Source organism: Carassius carassius, chromosome 20 (assembly GCF_963082965.1).
Source record: "Carassius carassius chromosome 20, fCarCar2.1, whole genome shotgun sequence".
Taxonomy (NCBI): domain Eukaryota; kingdom Metazoa; phylum Chordata; class Actinopteri; order Cypriniformes; family Cyprinidae; genus Carassius; species Carassius carassius.
In genome coordinates this window covers 21137542-21156817 of record NC_081774.1, presented here as the reverse complement: position 1 = coordinate 21156817, position 19276 = coordinate 21137542, and the positions used below count along the sequence as shown (strand labels likewise).

The window sequence follows — 19276 nt, the reverse complement described above, 5'->3', positions numbered from 1 at the left end:
GAAATTGATGTAAAAATCAGCAAAGCAGAAGCAAAGACAATTATTAAGCAAGCTGTAATTAAATCTTGGCAACATAAATGGGATACGGAGAAGACGGGTATACATCCATATAAAATCCAAAAGAAAGTAGGATTTCCAAAAAATAAGACTGAAAGTGATTTAAAAAGAAGAGAAGAAGTAATAATAGCAAGATTGAGATTAGGACATTCATCGTTAAATGGAAATTTACATAAAATCAGTAAACATCCTTCTGGATTATGTAGATTTTGTGGCGAAATTGAAACAGTGGAGCATATTTTATTACGGTCTAGAGCATATATTAAAGAGAGACAGATGTTGGAAACAAAGTTACAATCAGAAGGTGCAAATAATATGACATTAGAACGTATATAAAGTAATAGAAAGTTCAGAAGAATGATAAGTTATAGACACAGGAATCTTTATAAGAGTATAAGGGTTAATTGTATTGAAGTAAGGGTTATATATATATATATATATATATATATATATATATATATATATATATATATATATATATATATATATATATATATATATATATATATATAAGGCTTCTCATTGTCACTCCACAGTTAAGTTGGTGGCGGTAATGCAGCAAAAGTTGGCTTGCCCATCGCCAATAAACACTACAAGAAGAAGAAGAAGAAGAGATTACATCTTTTATTTTGAAAATCCTAAATCCTGGTTGCGGGTTTCCACTGCTGGGCGTGGCTTGTTTTTGATGTTTTTGTTGCATTGGTTTCAGTAGCAAAACAAAACCAATGTTACAAGCAGCTCTGTTCGCAGCTGCGTTTTCATTAGACAATTCACTGAGGTAAATAATTTAAAGTTTTGTTTAACGTCAGATGGTTATCATTTAATATGCCAGAGGTCTTAGCTAACGAATGGAACTGTTGACAAGTGTGTAACGTTACAGTCTTCTGTTTAGTGTGTGCTGTTATAATGTTGTTTGGAATCCTCGCAGGGTGTTTGCATCACATAAACTGCCAGGTTTGTGAAGCCCTTCGTACGGTAGGAAGGAAGGAGGAAGTGGAGTGGGTTTACTGTAGGCGAGGAAAAGAAAGTACACTGCTCCTGGGTCAGCGGGTGAGTCAGCAGAGCCCACGTGTTAACAGCACATGTGACGTTTGCCTTAATAAACTTCCTCTAAAGCTAAACTGTCATTCCGCGAGCAGAAACTTCCACGCCGCTGCTTCACTTAAACATTACAAATCGGTTTAAGACGAAAAGAGTATTCTTTATTAACACGTCACGTTCATTCAGGAGTTGATCTGTCCTGTAACTAAAGTGTGGAGGAGCGGGAGCTGGACGTGATGTTTGCCCGGAAAAACAAGCGAGCAGCGGCGCCGAAAGGCCAAGGAGCAGCTGCTGCCAAACAGGTCAGTGTCGAAATCTTCTGCCTATGACTGTCATCTGTCAATTTTGTTAGCTAAACATTTCAAAAGGGATTCAAATGAAAATTCTGTCATTGTAAGTTACTAAAGTAATCACTGTTTTCATTTAATGTGAACTGTCCCTTTAAGGATTATGTCTGTTTGTTTGTATTGGACAAGGGCTTTGGGTTAGAATCCACTGATGATCTGTCCATCTCATGACTGAGATAAGGGTGCTATTGGATCTTTACATGTAAGCTCTTGTTTCTTTGTAGATGGGATTGTTTCTGGATTTCAAGCCAGATGATATGATGGACATGGATCAAGATCTGGATGATCCAGCTTTAGAAGCAGAATTTGCTGCCATTGTTGGGAAAAAACCCAATGTGGCTCCAAGGGGGAAAAAGCCTAGTAAAGGTGGGCATTGTGATTATCGTTATTCTTATTTTTAACATTTTTTGAAATTCACATAATAAATGCAGACTGTGTCTATTGCAGCCCAAATTTAAAGGTCCAGTTCTTCGTGACCCATGTTTTAAACTTTAGTTAGTGTTGTGTTAGAGTATAAATAATATCTGTAAAATTCTAAAACTCAAAGTTCAATGCCAAGCGAGATATTTTATTTAACAGAATTCGCCTACAAAAAACGACCCGTTTGGACTACATCCCTCTAGTTCCTGCAGTAATGACGTCACTAAAACAGTATTTTGACTAACCTCCGCCCACATCAATACACAAAAAGGGGGCGTGGCCTTGTTGCGCTCCGACAGAGAAGAGGAAGAGCTGTATTTGTGTTTGTCGCCATGTCATCGAAACGCTGTTATTTTCATCTCGGAGTCCAATCACCTTTGTCTGGGCTTCCCAGGGACGCTGTACTTAGAGGTCAATGGTTACAATTTATGTTTAACTCGGTTCCCGAAAATTATAATCCACATGTAAAACTATGTGCAGCACATTTTGCTGAGGACAGGTTCCTCAATCTCAATCAGTTTAATGCCGGATTCGCACAAAGATTATTCTTGAAAGATGGAGCAGTTCCTTCTTTGTCTGGAGAAGGCGTTGTTTATGGGCCGCAATCCGTAAGTGTATTTTATTATTTAAGTTGGTGAGTTTAACAGTTTCTGTAACTTATTACACAAAGGGCAACGCTGTTTATCTTTGTTAACTAGATGTTAGGGCTGTGCAAAAAAATCAAATGCGATTTTCATGCGCATCTCGTCAGTGATTATAAGTACATCTCCAGCAGTTTTCAAAACAAATCATGTCCACTTGCTTCTCAAAACTAGCCCAATCGCATTTGCAGGAGGGCAGTGCGCGCTCAGCTGCTGTCGAATCACAACACAGGAACCGCTGGCACAATCAGAACTCGTTACTTATTTCTGAAGGAGGGACTTCATAGAACAAGGAAGACATCAGCCCGTTTTTTTGACAGTGAAAACAGCGGTATACAGATAGGTGAATAGTGTGAAAAATATTGTGTTTTTTTACACGCGAAACATAAACACATGTTATATTGCACACTGTAAACACAATCAAAGCTTCAAAAAAAAGCACGAAAAACGTGACCTTTAAAAGGCAGGATCTGAAATACTATCACCTAATGCATTCTGTAATGTAGTCTTAATGCATGCTGTGGTAGTGCCAAGGTCTGTATTACCTGAAGAGGACTGTCTCTCTTAGCTTTCCAATTCATTTCAGGGCAGTTGCTCGGTTGATGAGGAACACTTTAGAAGTACATGATTTAAAAACTTGACATCTTTATCTTGTGCATTTTCTTTGAGCATATTATGAGAATAATTTCTGAGGGATCATGACACTGACATTGGCTGCTGAGAATTCAGCCTCACCATCACTGGAATAAATCGTTTTTAAATATTTTATTTTATTCAAATATACCAAAATAGAAATCCAAAATAAGTCAGTATTATAACATTATGGCCCAGTTTCAAAGACCGGGCTTAGCTTAAGCCAGGGCTAGGCCTTAGTTAAATTAAGATATTTAAGCAGCTTTTTAAAAATGTCTTGTGCATCTTGAGACAGAACAACGACACTGTCATATTTTAAGATATGTCAAAGCAAGGTATTTTCAGTTGGGACAGCTCAACCATGCATTTTAGTTTGGGGCTAGCCTTAAGCTCTGTCTGTGAAACCGGGGGGGGGGGGGGGGGGGGGGGGGGGGGGTTATGGTTATATAATGTAATAAACATTATATGTATTGTACTATGCTATAATGCAATCAAACCTTTGTGAATTGGGGGGGAAAATATCACAGCACTTGGTACCTCTTAAATACCATCAGTAGAGGACGATGTTGTAATTGCGTAACCAGCCAAACCTTGACCCACAGGGTAGCATTTCTATCATCTGTCTTATCGGTACTCTGATTAGTTGTTATGATCTTGAAAATGTTTTGTGAACATCTAAATAAATGTTATTCAATTTTTTCCATTCAAGCTCCATTACCGATGGAGGATATTGCAAAAATGGCAGAGGCCTGCATGAAAGACATCGATGATGATGAAGATGAAAGTCTGGAGGATGACGAAGACCTCTTGGTAAATCAAACCTGTGATTATTGTGTTTCTTTTGACTGTCATCACATTTTGAATGCGGTATAGTGAGTTTATAGTGCTTGTTGTGATTCTCGTTAGGCTGAGCTGCAGGAAGTGGTGGATGAGGAGGAAACGGAAGACTCTGGTACCACAACTCCTGCCTCCCCTGTTAGTGCGGAAACCCCTTCAGCAGAACTGATGCCAGCCAGCAAGGTATGATCTAACAGTTTATTTGGAAAGGCATAAACATATTGTCTCTTTGTACAATTGTGTTAATTGTAATATCAAAGTTCTTATTATTCATTTGCACATCTCCATTAACATACACTTTGTGGTTAAATGGTAAAATACTTTTGTGAAATAAGTCTTTTTTTCTCTCTCTCTCTTTCTCTCACAGGACACTAAGGTTTCTTCAGTGCCTGGTAGCATTGAGCACATGTTAGAGGAGAGATTAAACCTGTATAGGATGGCTGTTAACAATGCCAAAGCTGCAGGGGAAACCTCTAAAGCTCGGCGATACGAGAGAGGCCTCAAGGTACGCAGATGTAGTGTCATTGCCCAAACAATCTTTGTATACATCATTTTTTATGATCATTTATGACAATTGACAGCTGCATATTTTTGTTTAGACACTACAGACTATGCTGGCATCAGTACGGAAAGGAGGGAAGATTGACGAAACAGAGATTCCCCCTCCAGTTGCATGCGGAGCATCTGGTGGTCCCAGTCGGCCCCCTGCCCCTGCAGCTTCGCCTGATCAGCACGGGGAGTGTGACAGCGCTGTTGAGATCTCTCCTGTCTCGGCAGAGGCCGCCCCTGTTGTCATGGATCCAGCATCAAACACTAAAGACGAGTCCTCCAGTGTAACATCTCCAGCTTCCCTGTCATCCCCAGAAGACAAACACGCAGCAAGTGGCACTGAATTGCACTTAGGTCTGTCAAGTGCTTTTGTGACAACATACCACAAGTTAATGGTTGAAACTAAAGATGAAATGCGTAGCTAGTGTCTGAATTGATAGGATTTATTTTCATTTAAACGGTGAAATAAAAATGTTTTAGGAAAATATTCTAAATACAAGAAAGTCATATAAGAACGTTGAAGAATTTAATCCAGCACTGTTTCTAGGTCAGTAATCAAATGTAAGCAAATTTGTGACATGGAGCTTCTTTGTACAAATCAGATTTCCTTGCTTCTATTGAAGCTCATTTGAACATTCACGCAAACTTGTAGAGTTATTTTAAATTGGAATATTTCACAATATTACTAAAAATAAATCCAGCATTGATGAAAAAAAACATAAACACATCTATCTCAATCATTTGAATTGTTAAATCTTATGCAATTCATGCAGAATGTGCAGTTGTATTTTTCACTTAAATTATGCTTAGAATTTGTAATGAAATTTGTGTATTTTCTATAAGAAAATAATGCAAAATAGAAGCATTTTTAATTTTAATTTTTAACAGACTTGATCCCTGTTCTCTGAACAATATTTGACGGCAGTTTGTGTTGATTTATGAGTGTCCAACAACCCTAAAATATAAACTGATAATATTTAATAGGAATCCTTTTTTTTTCTTTTTTTTTCAGTTTACATAATATTTGTAGTCATAATATATGTACAAAAACGTACAAAAAAAAAAAAAAAAATATATATATATATATTCAATGGATCATCAATGCTGGATATATAAAAGCAAACCATTTTGAAAATGAGGCCCTTTCCCTTTAAGTTGTTTGTGACTTGCTAATTTAACTACAAGTATGACATTCTCCAGAGCTGTTTTTGTAAATGCTACATTGTGGTTTCCTCTGCTCCTAAAGCAGACTTACCGTCCGGACAGCCCGGTAAAGACGTTCTGTTAGAGCGACAGAAGGAATACAGGATGGCAGCTCTCAAGGCCAAACAAGCAGGAGATATTGACCAAGCCAAAATGCATATGAAGACCAGCAAGGTAAGATGTGGTTTCTAATCAAACATATATAGCTATGTATTGCTGTCTCTGTACTGTTAATTTTCAAACCGTGGCATATTTATGGCCTTTTCTTTAAGGACTTCATGACTTCAAAATTTCAAAATGAATGTTTCATCAGTTAGCAAATTTATAATTGAACAAAGTTTGGATTCCTTCTTTCTGATTAATTATATACAGTTTTTCTTATTGCAAATTGTTGTAGATGTTTTCTTAGTTTTTTCTTATAAACTCTTAGTAGCTTCCGTTAAAACCAAAAAGCAACTGTGCTTTCTGTGCTCACTTAACAGGCATGGCTTTGTAAATGTATCACACCCTGTTAATGTCTTTTTCCGTTTGCCTTCTGCTCTAATATGGAAATTTTGACTCAAACTTGCCAAAGACTTTGTATCTCAAAGCATTTACTGTTTCTACAGAGCGTTTCAGTTGGTTTGGCATTTAATTCAAGGCATCTACCAAGAGTGCAAGTTTGGATATTCCTCTTAACGAAGTGTCTTGTTCTCGTAAACCAGGATTTCTAATAACTCACTTGTAACTAAAATGTGCTAAGTTATTTTAGGTATTCAGGACTTGTAGGAAGTAGACAAAGAATAGCACTATGCTGTTTGCTTGTTTGGCTCAGGGATTCGATGCAGCCATTGAGGCTTTGGAGAAAGGCCAGCCGGTGAATATGAGCTCCCTTCCGCCCCCTCTGTCTCAAGGTTAGACCTAAATTATTATAATTTATGGTTAGTGGCAATGATGTGTTGCATATTTGTTACATTCAGTATATTTAAGGCAAGTAGCTTTGATTCTTTTCCACAGCCTCTACAGTTACTCAGCCTGCACCTCAAAAAGCTGTTTCCTCACCTTCAGCTCCTGGTTAGTACACCAGCTCACACATCAGATATTTTCATAGGCTGAGCATGTGTCTCTTTTAGTAGACTAAATATGGTCTTACCTGAATTACTGTACTTGTGACCTGAATTGGAATGCTTTTCCTGTCTCCTAGTGTTAATTTTTTAGTTTTTATTCTACCAGCAGACAGTGTTTCTGGCCCAGCTCAGCCCCAGACTGTTCTTGACGCTCTGGAACAGAGGATGGCCAAGTACAAAGAGGCCTTCACACAAGCTAAGGCCAGCGGAGATGAGCGCAAAGCCCGCATGCATGACCGCATTGCTAAAGTTAGTAAACCTATCAAAATGACACCTAAACCACTGAGTGTGTCCACAAACCTTTGGTTTCTCTTGCAGAGTTTCCTTTTTAGATTGTATCTGATTGTTGAAGAAGGACTTGTTTTTAAGTTCATGTTAACATACTACAGTATTACATTTTACAGACATAAAGGTGTTTCCACCGACTTGTTGATTTCAGATGATGTTCTTTTGTGTAACCCACAGCAATACCAGGCTGCCATCCGTGCCCATAAAGCAGGCCGACCTGTCAATTTTGACGAACTTCCAGCCCCTCCAGGTTGGTTCTTCTCTACTCAAAAGGAATGTACATACTGTACATATATTTTTGTGTACATTTCCACTACCATTCAATAGATTTTAAATGTTCTTTTCCAAGGCTGCATTTATTTAATAAAAAAATAAGGTTGCAATATTGTGAGATATTAAAATATAAAATAACAGTTTTCTGTTTTAATATATTTTGTAATGTAATTTATTCCTACAAAGGCAAAGTTAAATTTTAGCAGCCATTGCACCATTTTGAGTATCATATTGAATTTTGAAAATGAAATCATTTGAATATGCTAATTTGGTGCTTTTTAATTCCACTATCATTAAAAAGTTGTTTTGCTTAATATTTTTGTGGAAACAAGTGATTTTCTTTAAATTAATAGAACTTTAAAAAGTATCATAATTATTTGAAATGGTCAATAGGCTCAAGGCAGCGTAACATAAATAAGGGAGGTCACATACAAATGAAATTAACCCCAAAATATATGTTTATTAAAGTAATCTATAACTGAATTATATAATATCAACACAAAAGGAAATAGAAAACTTAAAAGAAAATTAAAGTATGCTCATAAGCTGGTACTGGAGAGGCATCAAGCGCAAATGGGGGCCAGACACACTGGGAAAAGGAACAAAGGCCTTTTTTTTACCTGTCAACTCATTACCGGTAACCCACCGCACCTGCCACTTGACTCCACCCTACAAACACACAAGAAAAAAAAAGAATTCAAAACAAACAAATGCAATCTGGGGACAGGAAGGCGCAAACGAAGGATTTCTGGATAGGCAAGACCGTAACAGTTAAAAATGTTTTTACTGCCACTTTCGATCAATTTAATGCATCCTTGGTAAATAAAAGTATAAATTTCCTCACAACTTTTGAATTTATTTAATTGTTGGCTTGAATTCCTGCTAAGAAAATGAGTTCTATTAAACCGAAGTGTTCTCTATAGGCTTTCCTCCAATCCCAGGCCAGAAGGCTGCCTCTCCAGAGCAGGGATTGGCTGCAGTGTTGGAAACAGCCAATAAACTAACATCTAATGAAGCTGAAGCTGGTGATGGTGAAGAGGACGACGAAGAGGGAGAGGAGAAGGTAAATTCTAAAGTTTGTAACATTTCTGAAATGTTTTCAAAGTTGTCCCTTTCTGTTAAAGACATCGCTATTTTTTTTTTACATTTGCTTTCAAGGCTAAAGCTCCGAAAGTAGGCGACCACAAGAAGCCCACTCTTGCAGTACAGCCAACGGTACAGAAGCCTAAGAGGACCCCTTCACCTTCCCCTGACAGAACGCCTAAAAGAGGAAGTCTGCCTGACACAGGTACAGCTGTGTTTTAATTGGGATGTTTTTATATTTTGTAACTGAGTTACATAAAAATCACACAAAACTCTCTCAAACTGGTTTAAATCTGGTTATTGTCGTCTCAGCTCAGCAGCAGCTGGATTTTCTGGAAGGCCGCAAAAAGCAGTACATGAAAGCAGCGCTGCAGGCAAAGCAGAAGAATGACCTAGAGCAGGCCAAGACCCACCTGCGAGCAGCAAAGGGTTTGGACCCTATGATAGAAGCGGCCCGCAGCGGCAAGATGGTGGACATAAGCAAGGTAACGCTGTGATTAAAAAAAAAAAAAAAATCTTTAACAAATCCATAATGAAATGAGTAATAACCCCCCCTCCCCCCTCCCTTATTTTCAGGTGCCTTCACCGCCTGGAGATGAGGACGAGGACTTCATCCTAGTCCATCACAGTGATGTTCAGATCTCAGAGAAGGCTGAGGAGGTCTACACTCAACTCACCAAACTACTCCAAGAGCAATATGAGGTAACAAGAAGTTGGTGAATTAATGAAATAACACAGAAAATGGATCAGTGCCAAAACCTAGTTACAGTCTACATAGTCAGCTACCATCAAAATGGATCTGAAATCAAATCGCCAATGAATTGGAAATCTGTATGTGCACACTAACAAAGTATCTTTTAAGACAAGTCATGCCACTCGGCGGCCATCTTTGAAATGCCTCTCCGGCATGAAAGTGCAGCTCCTATCTCTTTGAATGGGGAAACATCAAATTCTCCAAAACTGTCCACCTATTTTAGGATTAAATTTCATATTTGAAATCACCAACTAAATCTGACATCAACTGTGTCATAAATGTTGTTACTTTTGGTCAAATAGCATTATAAAAAGCTTATTTTTCAGGCTAGATCAGCCAGTGTGCACGCGCAGTCCTGAGTGCATGTCTCATAGCGCTGACTGTTTCTATAGCAACCAGGATTTCTGCAGTGATGCACTGACTTTACAGATTAGTGATTGGTTCCTTTTATTAAGGAGGTGGGGCTTTCTGCAATTAAGCGGCCATATTGAGTGTTGCATTTTTCCCCATTCAAAGCTATACGAGGTATTCTAGTCTTTGACACTACACAAATAACATACTACATTTTTGATTGCAATAGTTTGATATTAGCATGTTGCTTAGCTAACTGTGTGATACTCTAACATAAAGCATAAAATACATATTATGTTGGCAATTTATACTCAACTATTTATTGTCAATATTTCACATATATTGCTCACAAGAAGAGCATGTTACATTTTGGAATTCATCAGAATTTGCGATTAAAGGGAAATTTTACCCAAAAATGAAAATTTACCCCATGATTTATTCACCCTCAAGCCATCCTATGTGTATATGACTTTTTTTTTATTTCAGTCAAACTCTAGCTTTCACTATCTGTCAACCTTTTTTTACACAAACGCATCGCTTTACTTCAGAAGGGCTTTATTAAATATGTTCTGAAGATGAACAAAGGTTTTACAGGTTTGGTTTGGAATGACATGAGAGTGAGTAATTAATGACAGAATTTTAGTTTTTGGGTAAACTATCCCTTTATTAAAGAGTAAAATAAACCTTGGGCAAAATAGTACATTTATATTCACTTTAAGTGTATTTATAGTCACTATTTGACAGATCATGCTCATAAGAATCACTGCTATTCAGTATAAGAATTTGGTGTTAGCATGTTGCTAAGCTAACAGTGTGATACTCTATCAAGCATTAAATATATATCAGTTGAAATTTTTATTTTTTTAAATTTAAAGTAGATGAGTATATATAAGTGGTGAGTGGTGACTTCTTTAACCTTATATATATATATATATATATGTGTGTGTATATACCCAAGACGTTTACCCAAAACCCAGTAGTTAAACAGTGCTGTGCTTTAGCTTAAGATGCACTCAAAGACACCGAAGAGACAATAAATAAGAAATACTATGGCAGGTTTTTGGAATCCATCTGAGCCACTGAAATCGATTTCTCGACTCCATTTAAAGTTACAACGTTTTTTGTTTTGTTTTTCATTTGATTTAATTGAGTTAGCTTTGCATCAAATATAACGTGATTTTCAATAATCAAGACCTGGCAGCAACAACACAGTTTTACGCTAGGGCAAACAGACAGCTCATCTTGCTTATGAAAACACCCACATGTTTAAAATGCTGTCTAAGTAGGCAGATCACTAAGCTTTGAGACAGAACTTCTAAGCGGATGTGGAATATGTAAGTAGGACATGTTTCCTTTCTTCTTCAGAAATGTGTGACGTACTCCAAGCAGTTCACACACATGGGGAATGTCGCAGAAACAACCAAGTATGTATCGCATCACCAGTACACATCTTCAATAAATGAAATTCGATTGATTTTCATTGGGCATTTCATTTATTCCCGTTTTCCCTCTTGTAGATTTGAGAACATGGCAGAACAATGTAAGAAGAGCTTGGAGATTCTTAAACTGGCCCGGAACAGGGGGCTCCAGCCCCCTAAACATCACTTTGAGGAGAGAACATATCGCACTGTCAGGTCTGACACTCTCTCACTGCAGATCTTACATCAAGGAACAGCCCAAAACGGTGTCTTCTACAGGAAGCACCTACTTCACTACTGTTCAACATCTCCATCAAGGGAAATATGTGATGTTTCATTGAATAACATGATTTCTTTTTCCTGACTTGTGCTCTTGTAGGATTTTCCCGGAGCTCAGTAGCACAGATATGGTTGTGGTCATTGTTAGAGGGATGAACCTTCCTGCTCCTCCTGGTAAGCTTTAAACTGTTCTTGAAACAAACACTGTTAGGAAGCATCTTGCTTTTAAACATTCCCCCTCTCTGCTTCTTTTGAAAGGCGTTGCAACAAATGACTTGGATGCCTATGTCAAGTTCGATTTCCCGTACCCCAGTACAGTGAGTGCGAGTTCTTCAGTCACATAAGCTTCATTTTACCCAGTCACGCATTTGATATGAATTACTTTCTCTGTTTATGTTAGGATCAACCTCAGAAACATAAAACATCAGTCATCAAAAATACCAACAACCCAGGTAAAAATGTCCAGCTATTCTTTTCTATATTATCAAGTACACTACCCATTCAAAGTTTTGGGGCAGTAAGATTTTTGTTTTTGAAAGAAGGCTGTAATGTTCACCATGGCTACGTTTATTTTATTAAAACTATAGTAAAAACAGTAATATTGTGAAATATTATTACATTTGAATTTATGCATTTAGCAGACACTTTTATCCAAAGCAACTTATATTGCATTTAAGGTAGGAATGTTATCAGTTCATATATTTCCTGTGAATCGCACCCATGACCTTGCCGTAATTACTACAGGAAAGCAGAAATGATTCCAATTTAAGATGTTGTTTTCTATTTAAATGTAGTTTAAAATCTAATTTATTCAATGTCACATGATGTTTCATAAATCATTCTCAAATGCTTAAGAAACATTATTATTGTTATTATTATTATCAATGCTGAAAACTGTTGTGCTGCTTAATATTTTGGTGGATATCATGATACCTTTTTTTAGGATTCTTTGATGAATAAAACGTTCAAAAGAACAGCATCTATTTGAAATACAGTGGCATGCGGAAGTTTAGTAACCCCTGGCAGAATCTGTGAAAATGTGAATCATTTTCAAAAAATAAGAGAGATCATACTAAATACAAGTATCTTCTGTTGCTTACGAAGGGCAGAACTAAATGGAAAAAAAAAAAATATTTCATTTACATTTTAATCATTTAGCAGACACATTTATCCAAAGCGACTTACAAATGAGAGCAATAGAAGCAGTCAGACCAACAAGAGAACAACAACAGTAACAACAACATATCCGAATATGATAGACAAGAAAAGAAAAGGTAAAGTAATATTTGCTGCTGAAAGTATGGACTTATTTGGTGTTTTGACAGAGTATAACCAGAACTTCAAACTGAACATAAACCGGAACCACCGTGGCTTCAGGAGAGTTATACAGTCTAAAGGCCTGAAGCTGGAAGTGCTGCACAAAGGGTGGGTGTTGCTGTCGGACAGAAGCACCAAATAATCATCATTTTGGGACTTTTATTGTCTCCTAAACAGTACACAGTTTGTTTAAGATCCATTTATCTTGGGCAGACACACAGACAGGTCAATGCCCTGATTGAACTCTGTGGTAGTTGTGGTGCATGCTGGGTCAGTGTGAGTAGGTGGATCTGAGCTTCACACTGACTTCTTTGTTTTGGGACAGCGGCTTCCTGAGAAGTGACAAGCCTGTAGGAACAGCCCAGCTCAAACTGGAGAAACTGGAAACTGAAAGCGAAGTGAGAGAGATAGTGGAGGTGAGTGGGGCTATTTATTTTTAACCTTATGTGCACAGGAGCCAGAGACGAGAGTGCAAACATCAGCTGTGTGTTTAACATGTGAACTGGAGCTAAAATGGGACATTCACACCCATTAGCCAGACATCACCATGTTTACATTTGTGTGGCTTCATTTCTGCATGCAGCTCATGGATGGGCGGAAGGCCACAGGTGGTCGTCTGGAGGTGAGGGTGCGTCTCCGAGAGCCCCTGGGTGGGCAGGACCACCAGACTGTCACAGAGCGATGGCTAGTGCTGGAGGAGCCACAGGTTAGTGCCACTGTGGCTGTGTCTAATGAGCCCCTTTCACACTGCACGTCGGACCTGGCATATTGCCGGAAAATTGCCGGGTCGCCTTCTGTGTGAAAGCAACTACGTCCCGGGATTGATTCCGGCATTTGAACCCGGGTCGGGGACCTAGTAACATTGACGGGTTCGACCCGGGACGAGCGCTGTGTGAACAAAAGCCAGATCTAATGCCGCGTCGAAGTGATGACGCGCGTTATCTCGCGATTCTTTTACTGGCTGTTTTGAAGAAAGCTCAATGTTCGCGACAAAAAAATATGTTCAAACTGTAATGAAGCAGAGATCAGTTAGTTCCTCACTTTCCGCGCTGACGCCGAGATTGTTCGCTTGCTTCAGTGAAAGTATAACGTGCCTAACGTTTTCGACTCGTACATTACACGTCACGCCCTGATGTCACGTGTCGTTACGGGGATCTTTACGGGTTGTGTGTGAACGCACGCACATATCCCGGGTAATCACTGGCAGTGTGAAAGTGCAAAATCTAGTGACCCGGGAACAATTGCCGGAACACTTTACCTGTGTATTTGCCGGAATGGCAGTGTGAAAGGGCTATGGAGGCACGGCTGAATGCTCATGTTTGTTCCTGGTCTATTGATATTAATAAGTTAAAAAATTGAACATTAAGATGATGGTAAATGTTTAGGTTGATTAAAGGTGCATTATACCATTTAATTTAATGACACAGATTAAGAGATGACCTGCTTGATGTATTTAGATTGAAATATTAATAATATTATAAATATTATTAATTACCTACATTTACATATTCGGGTTTGGCTTAGGGTAACTTGAATGTAATCATGCTTATTTTATTTTGTTATTTTAATAGTAAATACATGTTACGTGTGACAAGGACACCTTACAGTAAAGTGCTCCAAAAACAGTATTGTCAGATTACACAAAGAAACTCAAAGGTATTTCTTCATGTGAAACGAAGGCCTGTGTGTTTAATCGGACCATTTTACAATGATCCATGAAAGATGTAGGACCGAAATATATTGCTGTTAAATATTAACCTTCTGATATTTAATTTATTATTATTATTATTATTAACAGTAATAATACAAATCAAATATTATAAATTGGTATTATTGAAAAGTCCTGTTTTCTGGGTTTAAAACCTAACAATGCAAATAAAAAAGTGGACTAAAAACAACAACAATAATAAAAGTTGATTTATTATTGTAGTTGTTGTTGTTGTTAATATTAACAATAATATATTGCTATTATATAATATTCCTCTTGGCTAGGTTTCAAAACTCTACAGTGAAAATGACTAAAAACACAACAAACAACAAAAACAATAATAATAATATTGTATTATTTTCAAAATAATAATAATTATTAATGATAATAATGATATTAATATTGGCTTGTGGGACTCCTGAGGCAGCTGATAGGTACCGGCAGGCCAAGCGGACTGCAGCCCGGGTGGTTGTGGAGGCAAAAACTCGGGCCTGGGAGGAGTTCGGTGAGGCCATGGAGAAGGACTATCGGTCGGCCTCGAAGAGATTCTGGCAAACCGTCCGGCGCCTCAGGAGAGGGAAGCAGCGCCCTACCAATGCTGTTTACAGTAGAGGTGGGGAGCTGTTGACCTCAACTGGGGATGTCGTTGGACGGTGGAAGGAATACTTCGAGGATCTCCTCAATCCCGCTGTCACGTCTTCCATTGAGGAAGCAGAGGCTGAGGGCTCAGATGTGGACTCGTCCATCACCCAAGCTGAAGTCACCGAGTTAGTCAAGAAACTCCTCGGTGGCAAGGCACCGGGGGTGGATGAGATCCGCCCTGAGTACCTCAAGTCTCTGGATGTTGTGGGGCTGTCTTGGCTGACACGCCTCTGCAGCATCGCATGGCAGTCGGGGACGGTGCCTCTGGGATGGCAGACCGGGGTGGTGGTCCCTCTTTTTAAGAAGGGGGACCGGAGGGTGTGTTCCAACTACAGGGGGATCACACTTCTCAGCCTCCCTGGGAAAGTCTATGCCAGGGTACTGGAGAGGAGAATCGGCCGATAGTAGAACCTCGGATTCAGGAGGAACAGTGTGGTTTTCGTCCAGGCCGTGGAACATTGGACCAGCTCTATACCCTCTACGGGGTACTGGAGGGTTCATGGGAGTTTGCCCAACCAGTCCACATGTGCTTTGTGGATTTGGAGAAGGCATTCGACTGTGTCCCTCGCGGCGGCCTGTGGAGGGTGCTCCGGGAGTATGGGGTCCGGGGCCCTTTGCTAAGGGCTATCCGGTCCCTGTACGACCGGAGCAGGAGCTTGGTTCGTATTGCCAGCAGTAAGTCAGACTTGTTCCCGGTGCGTGTTGGACTCCGGCAGGGCTGCCCTTTGTCGCCGGTTCTGTTCATGATTTTTAGGGACAGAATTTCTAGGCGCAGCCAGGGGCCGGAGGGGGTCAGGTTTGGTGACAACACGATTTCGTCTCTGCTCTTTGCGGATGATGTTGTCGTGTTGGCTCCATCAAGCCAGGACCTTCAGCATGCACTGGGACGGTTTGCAGCCGAGTGTGAAGCGGCTGGGATGAGAATCAGCACCTCCAAATCCGAGGCCATGGTCCTCAGTCGGAAAAGGGTGGCTTGCCCACTTCAGGTTGGTGGAGAGTTCCTGCCTCAAGTGGAGGAGTTTAAGTATCTTGGGGTCTTGTTCACGAGTGAGGGAAGGATGGAACGGGAGATTGACAGACGGATCGGTGCAGCTTCTGCAGTAATGCGGTCGATGTACCGGTCTGTCGTGGTGAAGAAAGAGCTGAGCCGCAAGGCGAAGCTCTCGATTTACCGGTCAATCTACGTTCCTACTCTCACCTATGGTCATGAGCTTTGGGTCATGACCGAAAGGACAAGATCCCGGATACAGGCGGCCGAAATGAGCTTTCTCCGCAGGGTGGCTGGGCGATACCTTAGAGATAGGGTGAGAAGCTCAGTCACCCGGGAGGAGCTCAGAGTAGAGCCGCTGCTCCTCCACATCGAGAGGGGTCAGCTGAGGTGGCTCGGGCATCTGTTCCGGATGCCTCCTGGACGCCTTCCCGGGAAGGTGTTCCGGGCGCGTCCCACTGGGAGGAGACCCCGGGGAAGACCTAGGACACGCTGGAAAGACTATGTCTCCCGGCTGGCCTGGGAACGCCTCGGTGTCCCCCCAGAAGAGCTGGAGGAAGTGTCTAGGGAGAGGGAAGTCTGGGGTTCTCTGCTTAGACGGCTGCCCCCGCGACCCGGCCCCGGATAAGCGGAAGAAGATGGATGGATGGATATTAATATTTTATAATATTCCTCTACAGCGGAATATAAAATTACCAACATAATAATAAAAAAGTAAACACACAGACAAATAAACAATAATAGTTGATATTAGTAGTAGTGGTATTAGTAATGTCATTCTACACCTGTACAATATTTGTTCATAATACCTTAAAGAAAATCGTACAGAACAGGCATTTATTCACATTGTACCTGAAATAATAGTCAAATGTATGCATTAATCTTACACCGTAATTAATCTATATGACAATTAACAATCTGACAGTACTTTATGATTTTGATTAGTCCTATTTCTTAGTGAAAATAGGGATTTTGAGTGAGTTGAGTGAGTGTGTGTGTGCAAGTGCGAGAGTGTGTATAAATGCAATTTTTTTTAATGCCATATGGTTTTGACTGTCATCTGCTGTCTGTATTAGGTACTGCTGTAACTGACACTGTGATTTCATCTTCACAATGTAAGTTTGACCCATTTCTGCTGACAGATATATGATCATATTCATGTTACACTGCACCTTACAGTAGATTTTTCTTTCAGGTCTTGAGGTCTCAGCGGTTTTATCGAAGTGAATGAAGGTATGAAAGATGAAAGCTCAACGGTGCTGCTAGCCTCGGGTACGAACCACCTGAAGGAGATTGTGAGGAACTTGCTCAACAGAGAGACAGTCACTGACAGAGGGAGTTAGCTTTGTCTTATCAGGTTAAAAGAGATTGGACCGGGATGTAAGAGGTGGGGGGAGGTTATTAAAAATACAGGAGAAATTAATAGAAGGAGCAGGAAAATGTGCACCGATTGCATGAGATTGATATAGCTTTTTAAAACGGCCCTTTTGAGATAGATTATCTCTTGATTTTATAATAACGCTCACCCCGACTGTTACATTAATGCCTTGGAGCAGAAGCCAATGAGAGGTTTTTTTTTTACTGCTCTGGGATGCACTTACGCACTAATGCCAAAGTAATCACTGCTGCTGCAGTAAGATGAATGACTTAATCTGTTCTCCCTCAATCTAGGAACCTGTTCCTGCCATATCTCAAATACTAATGTATGACTGCTATGCAAATGAGTTCTACACGATTAGCTATGCAAAACGGTTTGCGTTTGAATCCCAAACATTTTGTCAGACATTTCAAAGCTTGTTTACATGTGAATTTACTGTTTGATTTATTACGGATAGGCCGTGTCAAAGTACTGCTGTTAAATATTATATTCCTTATAAATATTATTAAAGCCATGAACCAGCTTTTACTAATTGAACCAGATGTGAACTATTCATTAAACATTATGAATAGTCGATTTTTTTTTCTTTATGTTTGCTTCTGGAGGTAAATGAGCGAGCTTGCCATGTTTGGGAATGATAAAAAAAAAATGTATAATTTTCCCAGTACATTCAGGCTTTAGTAATCTTTCTTAGCATTTTGCTGATGGATCAGGACTAGAACTGGTGCTGCATTAGTCATATTCAGAAGTGCCAGTTTAGTTGAGCTTATAAGTTACCTAAAGCAGACTTTTGAGATATTCTGCTTTGTTTTGTTTATATGTATATATATATTAAACGTAATATATGAGAGAAGTCTTTTATCACTCTTCTTGCACTTGACGGTTGTTCTGCTCTAGGGTTGCTCCTAGTAGGCACTTTAGCCACATAAAGCCAATGTTTACATTGAGGTCTAGTGTTCAGACACATAAGATGACACCTTTTGATTATATTCGCCATTGCAATGACCTCAGAAATGGCTTTAAGGATTAGCTCACCCAAAAATTCAAATTTGCTGAAAATGTACTCCTCTTCAGGCCATCCAAGATGTAGATGAGTTTGCTGCTTTATCAGAACAGATTCAGCAATATATCACTTACTACCAAGGGATCCTCTGCAGTGAATGGGTGCCGTCAGAATGAGAGTTCAAACAGCTGATAAAAACATCATGGTAATCCAAACCACTCCTGTCCATTAATTAAAGTCTTGTAAAACTGCATGGTTGTAATAAGTCATTTTAACTTTGACTCCATAACCCATAATAATCCTTCTTCCAGTGAAAATGTCCTGTCTGTGTCTCCTCAAAATCCAGTCTGTTTTGGACTATTTTTCACTTGTAAATGGTGGTGCTTGTTCCATGCATATTCCTCTCCTGATTCAGACAAGGTAACTTTTTCACTGGGTGAAGCAGTACATTACGGAGAGAGGAGTCAGATTTTAGCTGGAAGCAATGGTTTGAAGTTTAAAAATGTCTTGATGGCCATTTAAGTTTGTTTTTTCAAGATTTTATTGGAATGACTGGAGTCAGTCCAATGTGAATTACTTATGGATTATTGTGATGTTTTTATCAGCTGTTTGGACATTCTGATTGCACCCATTCACTGAGAATCCATTGGTAAGCAAGTGATGTAATGCTGAATTTCTCCAAATCTGTTCCAACGAGAAAACCAACTAACCCACATCTTGGATGGTATAAGAGAGAAGTACATTTTCAGCAATTCTTTCAGAATTGACTGACATTTGGCTTTTAAGCATGGACATTGTACAGTCTAGATCCTTCAGCCTAGTTCTTACGGTCCACTCATTTCAGTTACAGTTGTTCCCATCTCATGTCAATTGTGTGATTTGGCACATTTTCCAGTCTCGGATCGAGCTTTGGCCTGGTTTAAATTCTATTGTCATTGTTGATTCTTCATTAAATGGTTT

General features: G+C 39.5%; 1 protein-coding gene across 5 annotated transcripts; it reads left to right on the top strand.

The window, feature by feature from the left end:
• Positions 1-985: 985 nt before the first annotated feature.
• LOC132096668 (coiled-coil and C2 domain-containing protein 1B-like) lies at positions 986-17841 on the top strand. Of its 5 annotated transcripts, none has more exons than XM_059502179.1 (26): positions 986-1107; positions 1285-1400; positions 1670-1811; positions 3849-3949; positions 4046-4159; positions 4344-4481; positions 4576-4879; positions 5772-5902; positions 6543-6621; positions 6725-6781; positions 6941-7083; positions 7300-7372; positions 8319-8470; positions 8554-8683; positions 8791-8963; positions 9055-9180; positions 10949-11007; positions 11101-11217; positions 11381-11454; positions 11539-11597; positions 11681-11732; positions 12606-12705; positions 12923-13013; positions 13181-13303; positions 17012-17050; positions 17131-17841. In XM_059502179.1, exons 2-25 carry the CDS (start codon positions 1335-1337, stop codon positions 17021-17023), a joined length of 2616 nt encoding a protein of 871 aa, XP_059358162.1. In that variant the 5' UTR covers positions 986-1107; positions 1285-1334; the 3' UTR covers positions 17024-17050; positions 17131-17841. The 5 variants fall into 5 exon arrangements, with proteins under 5 accessions (XP_059358162.1, XP_059358164.1, XP_059358166.1 ...); XM_059502181.1 differs by having other exon boundaries at positions 995-1107; positions 1288-1400; XM_059502183.1 differs by lacking the exon at positions 986-1107 and having other exon boundaries at positions 1128-1400; positions 6944-7083.
• Positions 17842-19276: the final 1435 nt, after the last annotated feature.